The sequence below is a fragment of the Chrysoperla carnea genome, chromosome 4, assembly GCF_905475395.1.
Source record: "Chrysoperla carnea chromosome 4, inChrCarn1.1, whole genome shotgun sequence".
Taxonomy (NCBI): Eukaryota; Metazoa; Arthropoda; class Insecta; order Neuroptera; family Chrysopidae; genus Chrysoperla; species Chrysoperla carnea.
In genome coordinates this window covers 62,376,770-62,392,006 of record NC_058340.1, presented here as the reverse complement: position 1 = coordinate 62,392,006, position 15,237 = coordinate 62,376,770, and the positions used below count along the sequence as shown (strand labels likewise).

At 29.3% G+C, this 15,237-nt stretch overlaps 2 protein-coding genes across 2 annotated transcripts; one reads left to right on the top strand and one right to left on the bottom strand.

Annotated features, from left to right (window-relative positions):
• Positions 1–70: 70 nt before the first annotated feature.
• On the top strand, positions 71–1,424 carry LOC123297608 (outer dense fiber protein 3-like). The gene is made up of 4 exons (XM_044879349.1): positions 71–412; positions 685–1,115; positions 1,177–1,279; positions 1,357–1,424. Exons 1-4 carry the CDS (start codon positions 172–174, stop codon positions 1,383–1,385), a joined length of 804 nt encoding a protein of 267 aa, XP_044735284.1. The 5' UTR covers positions 71–171; the 3' UTR covers positions 1,386–1,424.
• A 9,329-nt stretch (positions 1,425–10,753) lies between these two features.
• On the bottom strand, positions 10,754–12,864 carry LOC123297942. Its single transcript, XM_044879780.1, has one exon. It carries the CDS (start codon positions 12,832–12,834, stop codon positions 10,930–10,932), a length of 1,905 nt encoding a protein of 634 aa, XP_044735715.1. The 5' UTR covers positions 12,835–12,864; the 3' UTR covers positions 10,754–10,929.
• Between the last annotated feature and the right edge of the window lie 2,373 nt (positions 12,865–15,237).

Sequence of the window (15,237 nt, the reverse complement as noted above, 5' to 3'; positions counted from 1 at the left end):
GCTCTTAGACTATTTGAGAATATATTATTTTGACAATTTAAAAAAATTGAATGCTTACCTAATAATACAACATATTCGAAGAAAATCATAGATTTTTATTATTTCATCATTTTTTATGGTTATCGAAAATTTCTATTCAACAGATTCGGTATTTATTATCCAGTTATAATAATGGGTGGATTTACACAGCGTCAATGGGTGCCAACAAAACGGCGAGGACCAATTGCTGCGGAGAGTTCATCACCAGGACCAGCATTTATTGCTTTACCATCATTAATTGGCACAACAAGGCTTCCTATATCAAAACTTAATCGAGCACCTGCATTTTCATTTGGTAATCGTCATTCAGAAAAATACGATACAACTGGACCTGGACCATCAAAATATGATGTGACTGGCTTAAGTGCAAAGGGTATTTCTATGATTAATCGATAATTTTTTTGTGTGCCTTTGAAACGTATTTCTTTTGAAGCATTTTCCTTGACTCGATTTATATATCGAATTTCAAGCATAAGTCAACTTAAAAAAGACACCATGCATATGTATAGGCCACTTTTGCCTTGACGGTCTGAATTAAACAAGAAAAGCTAATATCAATCTAGGTGACCAAGTTTATAGCTCACTTTTATTATTATACCTAAATGAGTTAAATAAATTAATGTACCTTATTATTATTTTAAGTAGGAAAAGCAACGGCGCCAGCATTAAGTATTCATTGTCGTAATAAAGAAAAGAGCAGCTTTACAACACCAGCACCTGGTGATTATATGCCAGAAAATTCGGAAAAAAAATTGGATTCATCACCAAAATATTCAATTGGTTTACGACCATCGATAGGCAAACATGGTAATACTCCTGGGCCAAATTTATATACAATTCCATCAACAATTGGTAGATGCAAGGAAGGAAATAAACGGGCAGCTCCATCTTATACAATAACTGGAAGATATAAAGATGTAACCGATGAACGGGTGAAGAATCCTAACCCAACTAAATATTCTCCCAAAGATAATTTTGTAAAACAACGTGCTCCTGCATTTACAATGAGTAAACGTTATGAACTACCTAAAGATATATCAAGAAAACCTGGGCCTGGTGACTATGCTCCAGAAAACGTAAAATGAAAAAATGTGTAAAAGACTTTTAAGTATTAAATTTATAAATTGTTTTTTACAGGTTTACCTCAATAAACCCTACTATCCAGATTTTTCCTTTGGTATTCGCCATTCTAATCACAGAGCCATTTTCCCATTTCATCCTGTCCCAGAAAGCGTTGAATGTAATTATATCCTTTCTCATATTTATGCGTAAAAAAATATCGTTATTAAAACTTTTACGTGTTAAATTTTTGTCTAGGTTGTGATGGGTTATCCTTCAGTGCATAGTTCTGGAATAAAACACTCACCACACTCGTAGAATTCACCCCCCATACTATGAATTTTTTTTTTGAAGATAAAAAGCAATTTTTTTGAAATAAAATGCCTGATAATAAAATCGAATAGTTAAAAGTTTAATAATCATATTTTTCATATCAGAAATAATTAAGTTAAATAACCGTTGTGTAACTGAACACAATTAAAACCAAATATTTAAATTTATAATATCTAATTAATTCGAAAGTTCTAGAATGCTTTTTTCAATGTAATGTATGTTTTACATTTACAAAATGTATATATTTTTAACTAATGTTATATTATTTTAATTCAGAGAATATATTTTTGTTTTTTATATTCTCGTTTCTTTCAATGTTTTAATGCTCATTTATAGAGCAGTTCAAATTTTTTAGTTTTTTTACTGGATATCTTATTGGAAGATTTCATTTAGACACAAAATCATCGACAAAGTAAGGTAAGCAAGGAACGGAGGGAGCTCTCTAAATATTGGTACAAATTTAAGCACAAGCATATCATTATAGCCCGACATATATTTCCCGCCCGATTGATTGTATTTCGTGAGTAGCTGTGAGATTCCGCATAATTTTTTGCCTTTTGCAAAATAAGGCAAAAATAATAAAATAAATTTTACTTATTTTATTTTTAAAATTATATATTCCTCACTTCACACCATAAATTTTATCTCTTCATCATCCTACTAAAAGTGAGCCTCGTAAGTTTTTTGACTAACAGTGGCAGATCTTTTTTTCTAACATCCTTAAAATTGCCACTTTCTAAAACTTTGTATTGACGGTGTATTGGAAATCTCGGTTTATCAGACGGATGTACGGTTAAAGTTAAAGGAGAGCAGAGTCAGAAACTCAAGTTTTTCGAAGACTTGTCATCGATAATTCCTCCTGATACACTCTAAGTGAATCTCTATGTTATGTGACAATACTGTTCTTTTTTCTAACATCTACTTATAATATCCATAACTGCCACTTTTTAATACTTTGTATAGACGGTGTGTTCTAAATCTTGGTTTATCAGACGGATATAAGGTTCAAGTTAGAGGAAAGGAGAGTCAGAAATTAAAGCTTTCGTATAGTCACGCCATCGAAAATATCATAAATAGTTAAAAGAAAAATAGATATATTTTCGATAATTGAAAAGTGGTGCTTATATTTAGTTTGGAAGGGGGGGGGGAGTAATCCCCTTTAATGATGGATTCGTGAAAGGAACTCACGAATGTTTTACAAACAATAAAAGCAAAAAATCGTATCGAATTCCCGTAGTAAAGCATTATTAAGAAGAATTAAGAAAAACATATTTTGTTTTAACATTTATTGCGATAATATCTCTTACAACATGTTTTTTTTTATTATTAAAAATTACAATATTACAGTTGTTCTTTTTACAATACAAGATTCAATAATCCCATCTCCAATTTTAAAAACAAATTTTTAACGACACCAATTTAACGCCGAATCATAGGTAATTCCAAAAGCCAAAAAATAATGGTTGTGGTTCCGGTCGATACTTCGTTTTTTTTTACTGGAGTCTCTGTAAATTTAGCAACAATTATGCATTTTTTCTTAAAAAAAAAGGAATTTAGTTCAAAGGAACAACTAAGCACATTCATAATTTTTTTTTACAGGAATAGTACATCGAGTGTGCTTTTAAATCTTTATGACGGTCATTTTTATCTGCTGAACTAATCAGTGATCAGTGAAAGTGTTCAGAAGATAAAAAACGCGATCGTCTGTAATTTTACTACTCTCTGATTTACCACACGTTCAATGATTAGTTCAAAAGAGAAAAAGCGCGGATGGTTTTTTTACCTCCTCGTCGTTTTCTCTGTGAATTAAGCTGCCTCATCCATTCATGGCATTTTTTTCCAGACAAAGCATACAGCGGATGTTAAATTTAAAGACAGATCACCGCACTTTTTATCTGCCAAATTAAAAAGTAAAAAATATGTTGAGAGATATGTAGATCGCATTGATCAGGAACTATTGCTGGCTTTTCAAAGTAATTAATAAAACCTTCTTCAATCCCCGAAATATAAGCCTCAAATTGTTTTATACAATACATAAAATTATGCTCACTTACGATGCCACGCTTACTTGGAATACGTGAAAACGAAATAACACTTTCAAATTAACACAATCATTTGCTTCGATACAATTTACAATATTTGGCAGTCGTTAAAAATATACAAATATTTTTAAACTCGGAGATAATTTAATTATACCAGTGACTAAAAATACAAAAAGACTTTCTATATTTCTTTCGAATTTAAATTAAATTTAAGATTGAATTTTTAATCATTGATCGAATAAAACTAGAATTTTTCTGCAAGAAAATTAAAACCAAGAAATTTGCTTAATTTAGATAATGAAAAAATCCTTTCTACCATTTGTATGACGGTAAAATCAAGTTCTCTGAATATCTTAGAACCAAATAATTTTATATTAAAAACGGTATAGACTAAGAGACTGTATAAGATCGACCTCTACCCATCTGATATCCAAATGAGACCAATTTTTTATGATATTTTATTGATTGAGAAACACGCCTATGATAGTTTGTACCTCGAAAAATTTGTATGGCTATTTCTATTAAATGAATTTAATTTAATCAATTATTTTTCTACACCGATCTTTTAACCAATCGAAACTGGTATTGGAAGTAAGGTATTGGTTGGTATTGGATTAAGATTAATTTATATATGAAACACTTTTCTATAGACAAGTTATCATAAGCGTGTTTATCAATCAATAATCAGAATTTAAATATCAGATGGGTGAAGGTCGGCCTTATACCTTATACCTTATACCTTCGCCTGTACTTGTAGTGATATAAGTTGTAGCTTATTAATTTATACACAAAAAGGTCTATATACTTTTTTCGTTGGATCAGATATATTTACGTAAAAAAAATAAGAAAAATTGTAAAATTATTTGTGTAAAAATACTTCAATTTCAAAGTATAATTTCTATTCCGCCATAAATTTATTTTTAATCACTGCATTAAAGGTCAAAACTTTATCTATTTTTGTTAATATAATATGGTACATTTTTTCTTTTAATTCGTTACAAACAATAATAACTGATTCACATGTTCCTTAAAAGAAAAACAATTTAAAATCTTAATTTATGCCTTCATTTAATAACAACTTATGATCGCATGTGAATCAGGCACATAATTTTATCATAAATAAACTTTTTTCAAACATAAATATTATTTTTAGCTCCTTTGATTGTATTAGGAATGAAACACATCTAGAAAATTATCGTACAAATTTATTTGGAAATAATTTATTATTTTTATAATTTTATTAAAAAATATGCTGGAATTTGTCAAAATAAAACAATGAAGATGAAGTTACTTTTCGAAAAGCCGTATAACAATTTCTCATAATTTATACTTTTGAGTGTTTTTCATAATTTTATTTTTATTTAAGTTTTGAAATCTCATCTCTCCAAAAAAATTATAATTTTTTCAAATTTCGGATAAAAACTTATCTCTAGTAATCATAGTTTCCAAAAACTTGCTTCCAATTTATTCGCGACTCCAAGAAATCATAGATAGCCCTATAATGACGGTTGAATGGCTATGAAAAATCACAGAACATATAATCTGTTTTATATCATTGACAACTCTAGTTCGTAAGTCCATATAAATATCCTTTTTATTGTCATTTAATTATATCCCTCGTGGAAAAAATATTTGAAGAAAGAATAAGTATTATAAGTCATCGAAAACTCTGAAAAAGTCTTATGAATTTCTCAACGTTTTTGGAGTAGTCTAATTCATATTTATTCAGACTAGTGCAAAAACGTTGAGAAATTCAAAATTTTCTAAGATTTATTAAGACTCATTCTTTCTTCAAATATTTTTTCCACCAAGGACGTTCTAAGATAATGTTTACACCCTCTACAACTCTCATTATGTAACACAACAGCGTTTTCTATAGTTTCTTGAGGGCCCGAGAAAAACATGAAAATTCTTTCAAACAATAAATACGGATTTTTTAGTAGCTTAGGCAAGTGGCGAATTGGAAGAGCAACTAAAAAATGTTTATTTTATTATCATCAACAAATGCCGTAGCACTATTTTTAAAATACTTTCCAATTTATTTCCAAATAATTAGTATAAAAAATTAGATTCCAATTCATTCCTATTTTTTTCCTATTATAAAGTTAATAACAATTTACAATTTTCATACTTTCCGTACACAGTGTATAATTCGAATTTTCATTTTTTTTTTCTTAATTTTCAAAATTAAATTCAAATTGTATACTTTGTAAATATATAGGTTTTTATATATAATATATAATTTTGTTTGTTCTATTTGCTAAAAGTATCCTTTTTGTTTTCTATACATTGTGCTTTTTGGACTGTTCTTATAAAGCCACAAACATTTAAGAGGCATCATAAATTTTTTTTGTCGAAATTATTAAAAATTGCTAAAGAAAATTATTATTTAAAATATTTACAAGATAATGAATTAAAATTCGTTCCATTGTTCTAGTTGTTAATTTTTGTAAAATAAAATATAATCTCTATTTAACAAATCTATTTGATAAATAACAAAAGTTTTCAGTTTATTTTTACAAATAATGGACCAATCAACTTTAATTCTCTTTTTTGAAACCATATTTGATATGTATTGGTTATTATTTTTATGATAATCAAAGTTTTTTTATGGAAAATGCCAAAAAGTGAATGTATAGTAATTAAGAATCACATCGTTAACCACGAAAATATTTTTGGGGCTGTACAAGGTAACTACGGTCTTTTCTTTTTTACAAATAAGTTGCCTAATTTTTTTAATAATATTTCAGCTCTAGGCAACTACATAGACATAACAAATGATGCACATTGCCTATGTTTACTATTAAAAATGAAATTTATGTAGGACTTTTTGAGGATATATGACGTATTTACAACAATTTTCTAAATTGGCCAATGCAATAAAATAAATAAATCTTATTATTATAGGCCAAAATATTTTACCATTTTAACATAAATGGTTATTTATGTTTTACCTCACCTAAAATTTAATTATTGCTAATATTCTAATAACAATTTTAAATAGGTTTTGGTTTTTTTTTTTTTTTATTGTAGTTAAACTTTTAACATTTTAACAAACATTTTTTTTTTATCAATCATTTTTTCTCTTTGGTCTATTTGATCATATTTATATTATAAATATTCTTTATGGTCAGCAGCACCACTGTCAAAAATTTTATTTTTCTTCTAGAACAGAATTTTATTAAAAAAAAAATACTACCTATTCACGCAAAGGATTTTGAAGTTATAAGAATAATATTATTTAATTATTATATTTCCACAAAATTGAAGTTATCAATGAATATGGAGTTGTTGGAATACTGAATGAAATTTAAAAGTACAAGATTTTGTAGTGGTATCACTGCATACAGCACATATTATCGATAGTACCGTATCTTGTGGCAAAAACTGTAACTATTACCTATAGCTAACAAATTATATAATTTATATAATAAATACATTTTAATATATTACTTAATATATTGATATTTTAGAATTTTTAAATGTAAATAATGGATATCGATAATATCTGATACAAGAGTAGAAGTAACAATTTTTGTCACAAGATAGTTTTCCATCTATCAGCATTAAAGCCAAGGTACGAAAGCCTTAAAAAAGTCGTATATTTCAATTCACATTTTTTAGAAATAATCTGCATATGTAGGTAAAACCCATTCTTACGTAATATTTTGTTAGTTGAAATTTAATAATAGAAGTCTAGTTCTATTTCGAACGCCGAATGGTTTTCTTTATTCTACAATGTACACTTCAAATTACATCTTGAACCTAAATTATCTGTTTAAAAATAAAAATATTTGATTTACGTCCAACTGTGAGTTTTAGTGTATCTGAACTTTTTTTTACAGCATGTTATTATCATAAAAAAAATTGGGGGTTTGAGAAACCGTATACCCTCACATGGGTGAGGGAGGGTGGAGTAGATATGTTCAAAAATTGCCAAAATTATCCTTACGTAATTAATGAATGACTTTATCTTTTTCGTTACTCTGAGTCGGAAATGAAGCATTATCGATATCCCTTTTTTGTGTCTTTCCCTTTTAACCTTTCTCCAATTCCACACTTCGGCTAGGACAGTTTCCTACTCGGTCGAATGGCTAACCCTGAATGGCTAATTCTAGAAGAAATAGATTTATTTATTGATTTCATATATAGGTGTTAAGGTCAACGAATTTTTCATTTAGAGAAACAAATATTTTCTAATTAACAGGAGACAAGCTTCAACTACTAACATCTCCGAACTCTTCATTTTAAGGCAAATAAAATTTGGACATTTTTTCTTCTAATGAATTTCTCTATCGAATATTCGATCCAAGAAGAAATTTTTGTTAAATTTAGAAATCAAAGAAAATTTATATGTATATTGGCTATAAGCAACGTTTTTCAAGCCTGAGACTTCAATTCTGGGAAATTTTCAGTATATTCAAAATATATAAGTATACACACGACTTTGGTACTAAATTCCTTACTGATACCAATTTTTCTTTTGTTCGATCCTTATCTTTATGGCTCATAATTAATGACTCATTAAACAAACCTTTCGATACTATGATACACTGATTTTCGTTCCAGCTTTAGAATAAACCGATTACTGATTAATTTTTTTATATTATTCATATAACTTCATAAAAATAAAAAAATAAATTAAAAATACACTTTGGAAATTAGTCAATATATTTAATAAAATCAATAGAATAAATAATACAATAGAATAAGGTTTTTTTTTTTGATAAATATTACCATTAGTAAATAGATTATGTAAAATTACATTTTTTGTTTAAAATTGTGAAAAAATATTAGCTATTTGATTTGAAAATTGTTATACATTTTTAGTTTTTTTTATATATATATATAGAATTATGTAAAAAATTATATATTCATATATTAATAAGTACATATATATAACGACGTTTTTCTTTGTTTCTATATTTTTTAAAAGATATCTAATTTTTTTCTCATTTAGTATAATTTTTTTTTATATCAAATTCCTTAATGGTTGGACTAACAGTCTATAATAGTTGACAAATGTTTTTTTAAGAAATGTGTGTAATTAAAAAATTACCCTGATCTTATTAATATGTTTTTTTTTTTCAAATCAATGAAGAAAATTATTATCTTATTGAAAATCTACTATTTTTTTCTTTTATTGTTTTTATTTTCGATTTTCGAACTAAACTAATATATGAATTAAAATATCAGCGAAACAAAATAAGATCTTTGGTTACTCTTGATAAAAAGATAGGAGGAGTTTAAATCTTAGAATACATAATTTTAAGTTTTTGTAAACTTTTTCATCGGAGTAAACAACATTTTACTCAAATTTGTTCAAGTTACTCAAAATGTGTAATTAGTCAAAAATCACTTATTTGATGTTTCGCTTAAAATACTAAACGAAAAAAATGGTAGATTTTATCTTTATATTGTTCAAGTTGAGATAGAACAGTCAAATTTAGATTGGATTCAGGTATTCATTTTAAAACTCGTATTAAATTTTAGATTAAATGTTTCCTATTATCTTCGGATTTCATCATCATATAAAGTCTTATTAACACCAGTTGAGTCAAAACTGCCTTATCAAGCGCTAGAAATGTATTTTTGATATAAAACTCGAAATTTACTTGTTTCATGTTATGGCGTCTATTCGATACATGGCACAGAAATAGTAAATTAATTCGTTATTTATAGCATCCAAATCGAAATCTTATACAACGCCATATACAATGTAGAATGCACTTTTAGCGAATTTTTGTAAATATAATAAAAATAGAAATACAATATTGGATAAAATGGTTCAAATTCTAGAGTACTAATAAAATGTATGCATTATACACAGAAGTGCAAAAGCACTTTTAAGCACCAGTTATTCTTAACATTATTGCGTTTTAATGATTTCATTGTTAAAATTTAATATCCGAATCCAATCTTGAATGATTCTTAAACGTCTTACATACTAAGCCTTCATCTATAATATTTAGGCAAAACCCATTTTTTTGTATTAATTATTCCAACGAAGGGAATAACAGACTCAAAAGTGTAAAAAAATAAGAAAGTCTAGGTCGCATTATTGTATGATTTCATTTAACACATTCGTATATTGAATTCTTTGTCTATAATAAAGATAGATAAAAGGGGTAAAAAATAGAAAAACTATCGTCAGATAGACCTTTTTAATTAGTTCGGGGAGACGGATCTATACCTTTGATACATTAGCAATGTTAGTGGGTAAAACCAAGTGTGCTAAAACCATAGGTTGTGGTTACACGGTACTATGTATAAGATGTTAGCAAAATAGGCAACGAAGCGCTTTCTAGACTTTTAGCAACCGATAATTTTATTTATATCTTTACTAGCTACCCGTCCCGGCTTCGCACGGATGCAATGCTGATACTTAATATACTACAGAATGTCTTTATATACAAAATTTTGTTTTTTCACGACATCACATTAGAAACCTCATCAGTGGTCTTCTAATACATGTATTATAAATATAAACTAAACGCATCAAAATCCATTGCGTAGTTTTAAAGATCTAAGCATACATAAGGACAGGCAGACAGCGGGAAGCGACTTGATCTTTAAAAACATATCGTTCTTATGATTGATACCTCAAAAGCGTGCCGTCCGACTAAATCGACATTTATCAGTTAATCAAGGCCATTATTTATCCGATGTTCATAATATATCAAAAAGAAATTCTTGAGCAGTTACGGCCTACACAGAATAAGGTAAAATAAGAAGAGTAAAAAAAAACCGATAGGAATGGAAAAAGGCATAGTATGTAAGAGCTTAAATTTAATTAAAATTATAAAATGTCTGAGGTTAGATTAGATGAATATATAGGTATATCAAAAACAATTATTATCAATAATTATAACATTATAAACAAATAAAATAAATGCTGATATTTTTAAAATTTCTTCATAAAATGCTTCTTCTAGCTCTATTACGCCAGCGACGCAAAGTACGGAAAACGCATTTGAAAAATGCCAAAATTAGGCACTTTTTAGGTGCGTATTCGGTATCAAAGTCAAAAACTAGGTGCTCTGTAACTTAGGTAGCTCTGTACCACGCATATACCTGATTAAGCATTCGTCTTAGTTTAAATTTTTAGAGAGATCTAATTTTAAGATCCGTTATTTTGCGAAATTCAAGGCTTTCGTTTATTAATTAGGAAATTTCACGATCTTGTACGTTTAGCACTTAAGCACATAATTGTGTTTCCTTAACATTAATTATTTCATTAAAATTTTTATAAGCGTTTCTAACATCACATAATGCTGGCAACGCAATTTTCGAGTATTGATTTGCGGTGTAAGTTACAGAACACCTAATTTCTGACTATGGTTCCTAATTAGCACCTAAAAAGTACATAATTCTAGTATTTTTTAAATGTGATTTCCGTACTTTGCGTCGCTGGCGTAACAGAGCTGCTTCTTCTTCAATCACAAAACAGAAAAATTTAGAATAAAGTCTCTTGTGATGCACCTAATTCAATATTTACTAATGAACTAGATTTTTTATTTTTATTCATCTTTTGTTGCGATGACGTAGTCGATGGACTACTCACCATATAAAGTGTTGGCGGCATATTTAAACTACACGATTGTGTTGTATTATCATCACTTAAATGTGAAGTAGTTGCAACTAATGTTGATGTATCACTTACATTTGTGGATGATGCATCAATTGTACATTGGGAGGGTAAAGGATAAGGTGGTCTTTGAGCTATTTTGACAGGTGTTGTAATAGATGTATTAGGCTTAAAATCGTTGTTACTAACTGTGGCAACGGCGACACGATTATTTAATAAACTTGTTTCAGCAATACGATTTAATAAATTTCCAGAGTTTGTATTTAAACGTCGCGTTGATGATAATCGTAATTGAATATTTTCTGATGATTTTGATATTAATTTTAATGAATCAGATCTACCATTATTTAATAAATTTATTGATTCTGCATTTTTCATTAAACGTTGCTGTTGTTGCTGTGTAATACTTTTTCGTCGTTGTAATGGAGCTGATGCACGCCGTTTCCAAGAATGTTGTCGTTTTAACGATGGTTGTAATTGTCGACCACTATATTCTTGCAATTGTAAATCTGTTGTTATTAAATTCTCTTCGCTACTATCAGTACTAAATTGTGTAACTTCATCATCTGTATCATAGCAATAATTATCATCGTCCATAAATACAGAATCCGATCCAAGTTCGGATCGTTGATCTAATTCTGTACCTAACACTGAACTAGCACAACTACTAATTGTAGCCAAAGGCGCTAAACGTGAAGGAACCACTAAACCAGATGATGATGATCCTGTCACAGTTAAATTTGCAGCTTGTAATCGATTTACATCGGTCATAGCTCCACCACCCGGGACAGTATCATATAATACACATCGTTCACTACTACTTGGTGACATATCAGGTGTTGGTTGAATTACTTGAATGTCAATTGGATAATAAAAATCCCAACATTTTTCAGCAGAACTTCGTCGTCTACTCGTTGGTAATGCCGGGGGTGGAGGCAAACCAACAACAGCACTGCCACGCCTTTCTAGATAACTACTATCAGAACTAGAACATGTTATGTTGCTACATCTACGGTAATTACGTTTATTTACATTTAAAAACTGAAAATCATCGTCGAATTCATCAAACGCATCATCATCCGCACCACCTCCTCGATCATGGTCAGCATCGTCGTCATCGTCATCATCATCATCTAGTTCCTTACACGATGGTTGTGTATGAAATCGTAAAGCTGAGCCTGGTAAACTTTTAGGTCCGTATGTTTGTGCACGAGTTGGTGGTGTTAGTAAATTTGCATAGCCACCTCCGACTGATGAGAATCGTGGACTATGTGCCCACATTGTTGGTGCACTCATATTACCTAAACTTTGGCGTGCGGTACGTGATGCACGTGGATTACACGACCATGCTGCAGTAGCTTCTAATGCTGCTTGTAACGCCATCTCTTCCTCTTGTAAATCAGCTTCAGCTTCTGCAACGGCTTCAGCTGCCACAGCTGCCAGATATGGATCATTGAGCGCTTTCTCAGTTTTTGATTTTGATTTATATACAACTAATATTACAACTAAGCCAAAGAAGCCTCCCAATGTCGCTGCAATTCGTATACCAGTCATTACGTCATAAGTTGCATAAAATTCACGTTTGATTAATTCATTTGCGCTAATTGTTGTTGTACTTAATGGTGATTGTGTTACTGATGATTGTGATTTTGAAGATAGCGATGATGATGTCACTGATGTTGGTATCGTTCGACCGCCATTACTATTAGGAGTGGTCACAACACCCATACCACCACCACCAACACCAACACCTCCACCACGAGTACCGTGCATCACGTGCTACACAACGTCATTATACGTATTGCATCTGTAAGCAGAACAAGATAATAATGTTAATATTAATTTAGTTTAGGATAGTAATTATTTTAATTAGTATTTAAAATTTAATTAGATAGAATACAAGGTGTAATTAAAAATGTATGACTGTATTTAGTTGTTATTTTAGAAAATCATTTTTTTTTTTTGGCTTCCACAAATAAAGAGAGTATTTGAGGAACTAAAAACATGGTACATAGAATGACAGAATAACGAGGAACAAGCCTTTATTGTAATAGGTCGTGAAATAGTGACAGATTTGTATGCACCATTTTCCTTTTTCTCAGTGTCAACTTAAATGAAGAAAAATTTCCAAATTTTCCGTATGAATACCTAATCGATTCAGCAAATTTCCCTAATTTATGCTAATATTATTTGTAAACAGCATTGTATCCACTTTTATACTTTCAAAACCATTTTACTTAGAAAGTCCTTAATTCATCCACTTGCGACCTTTATGAATATCGTTTTCTAATGGTAGATTCAATTGGTCTAAGATCCGAATTAGGATAGACCTTCACTCATATCTGCTTACCTAATGTAATTACGTTCATCTGTTAAGTAATTACGTTCATCTTGTTAAGTAGATATTGACTCGCATATCTAAATAAAAATAATTTTATTGCAAATACGGAGGTATTTTGGTATTTTTATTAAAAATAATCTTGACCATATTTTTTTAGCCACCCAATACTAAAACAGAGATATTTGTTAACATTTTACATTTCATAAAATATAAAACTTTCGTTCGGTTAACAGATAATCAAAAAATATGTTCAGAATAAAATTTTTAAAGCAGTTAAGTACGTGAAAATTTTGGAAATCCCAATTAGAGAGACACATTTGAGGTGTGTTCACATATTACTGAATTTTACACTTTTATTGTAGATAATTCAAATGGATTGGTAACCCATTAAAAGCCGCGAAGCAAAGAAATTGAGAGGTATGAAGGTGTCAAGCATCTTTAAAAAATTATAAATGAAAGTATCTGCGATTGCCTCACAAAAGTATGAACTTTCCGGATTTAAAAGAAAAAAAAAATTTTGTTTGCTTTCTAAATAATAGATTACAACATTTATTATTATCAAAAAATCTTCAATCAGATTATATATATTTAAAAATTCTTAAATCTCAGGATTAAAATATTTTATAAATCGGAGATCGGTGTTGTAGAAATTTGGAGTTATCAACGCTCCAAAAATTACAGATTTTGTATAATTTTCTGTACAATTCTTTTAAATTCTCATCAAATAACAAAATTATAATTTTACAAATATAATTAGTAAATTTTAATACAGTATGCAGAACATATACAAATTTATATTTGTTGTTACGAAACGACAAACTCGTTGAAAAATGCATCTCGAAAAATAAGAGGCTAGTTGTGGGAAAGTGAGTCTCCAGCCCTTTTGAAACGATATTGATGGCGAAGGTGGTGAAAACTATTTCTGCTTTTTAAAAGTTCATCTTTTTAAACATTCGGTATTTCTCATGTAGATACATAAAATTTTGATATTTAAATACATAAGAATTTAAATAAGATAATTTATTTACATAAATACGAATTTGGCTTGCATAAAATATACAAGTAATTTAAGACTTAAATGGAAAAGTGTGGAATTAAAAATTTAAAATTCCAAAATGATGCTTTACCGTCCTAAATATATTTTGGTAAACAACTTTCCTTGGGAAAAATCCTATTATCAGTAATACCAGAAGATCACAAGCCCATGCTTTAATTTTTCGGTTGAAATGACCCACTAGGAATCATGTAGAAAAAAAGTAAGTATAAGCACCATGGCGTCACTTTTGCGAGGTACAGGTGAGTGCAAATTAGAATATGAATGCCACACCCCTTGCTGTCTCACACCTGTACTACCAAATATGTACGGCTTTGATGGATACTACATAAATGCCGCACAGATATAAATATGGTAACTTCGATACCGGAAGTTAAAAAATTTTTTTTATGCCCTGTAAATTTTGGAAGTGTTTATTTCTGTACGGCATTTATGTTATTCGTATCGAAAACTTACATAGAGCTAATATCCAGCAACGCCGTACATATTTGATGGTGCAGGAGTAAGACACCAAGGGATGAAACATTCATATTCCCACGTATATTCTGTACCACCGGTACCATGCATAACTGACGCCATGGTACCTAAACATACTTTTACATATAGGATCATCTTTTTCAACATAATTCCTGCTGGGTCATTTCATCCGAAAAATTTCATTATGTGGTCTACAGTTGGAACTTCTGTTCTAGACAATTACTATAGAGAAGTCATTGGACAAGGCATATTCATCAAAATTATAAAGATGATCATTTATATTATTATTATGTTGACAATTTAA

Bases quoted from the DNA above. Each gene is read 5' to 3' on its own strand.
- LOC123297608 (XM_044879349.1), top strand. From the start codon at position 172: ATGGGTGGATTTACACAGCGTCAATGGGTGCCAACAAAACGGCGAGGA. The intron at 413-684 runs GTATTTCTATGA...TATTTTAAGTAG, and splicing joins GACTGGCTTAAGTGCAAAGG to GAAAAGCAACGGCGCCAGCA. The intron at 1,116-1,176 runs GTAAAATGAAAA...TGTTTTTTACAG, and splicing joins GTGACTATGCTCCAGAAAAC to GTTTACCTCAATAAACCCTA.
- LOC123297942 (XM_044879780.1), bottom strand. From the start codon at position 12,834: ATGCACGGTACTCGTGGTGGAGGTGTTGGTGTTGGTGGTGGTGGTATG.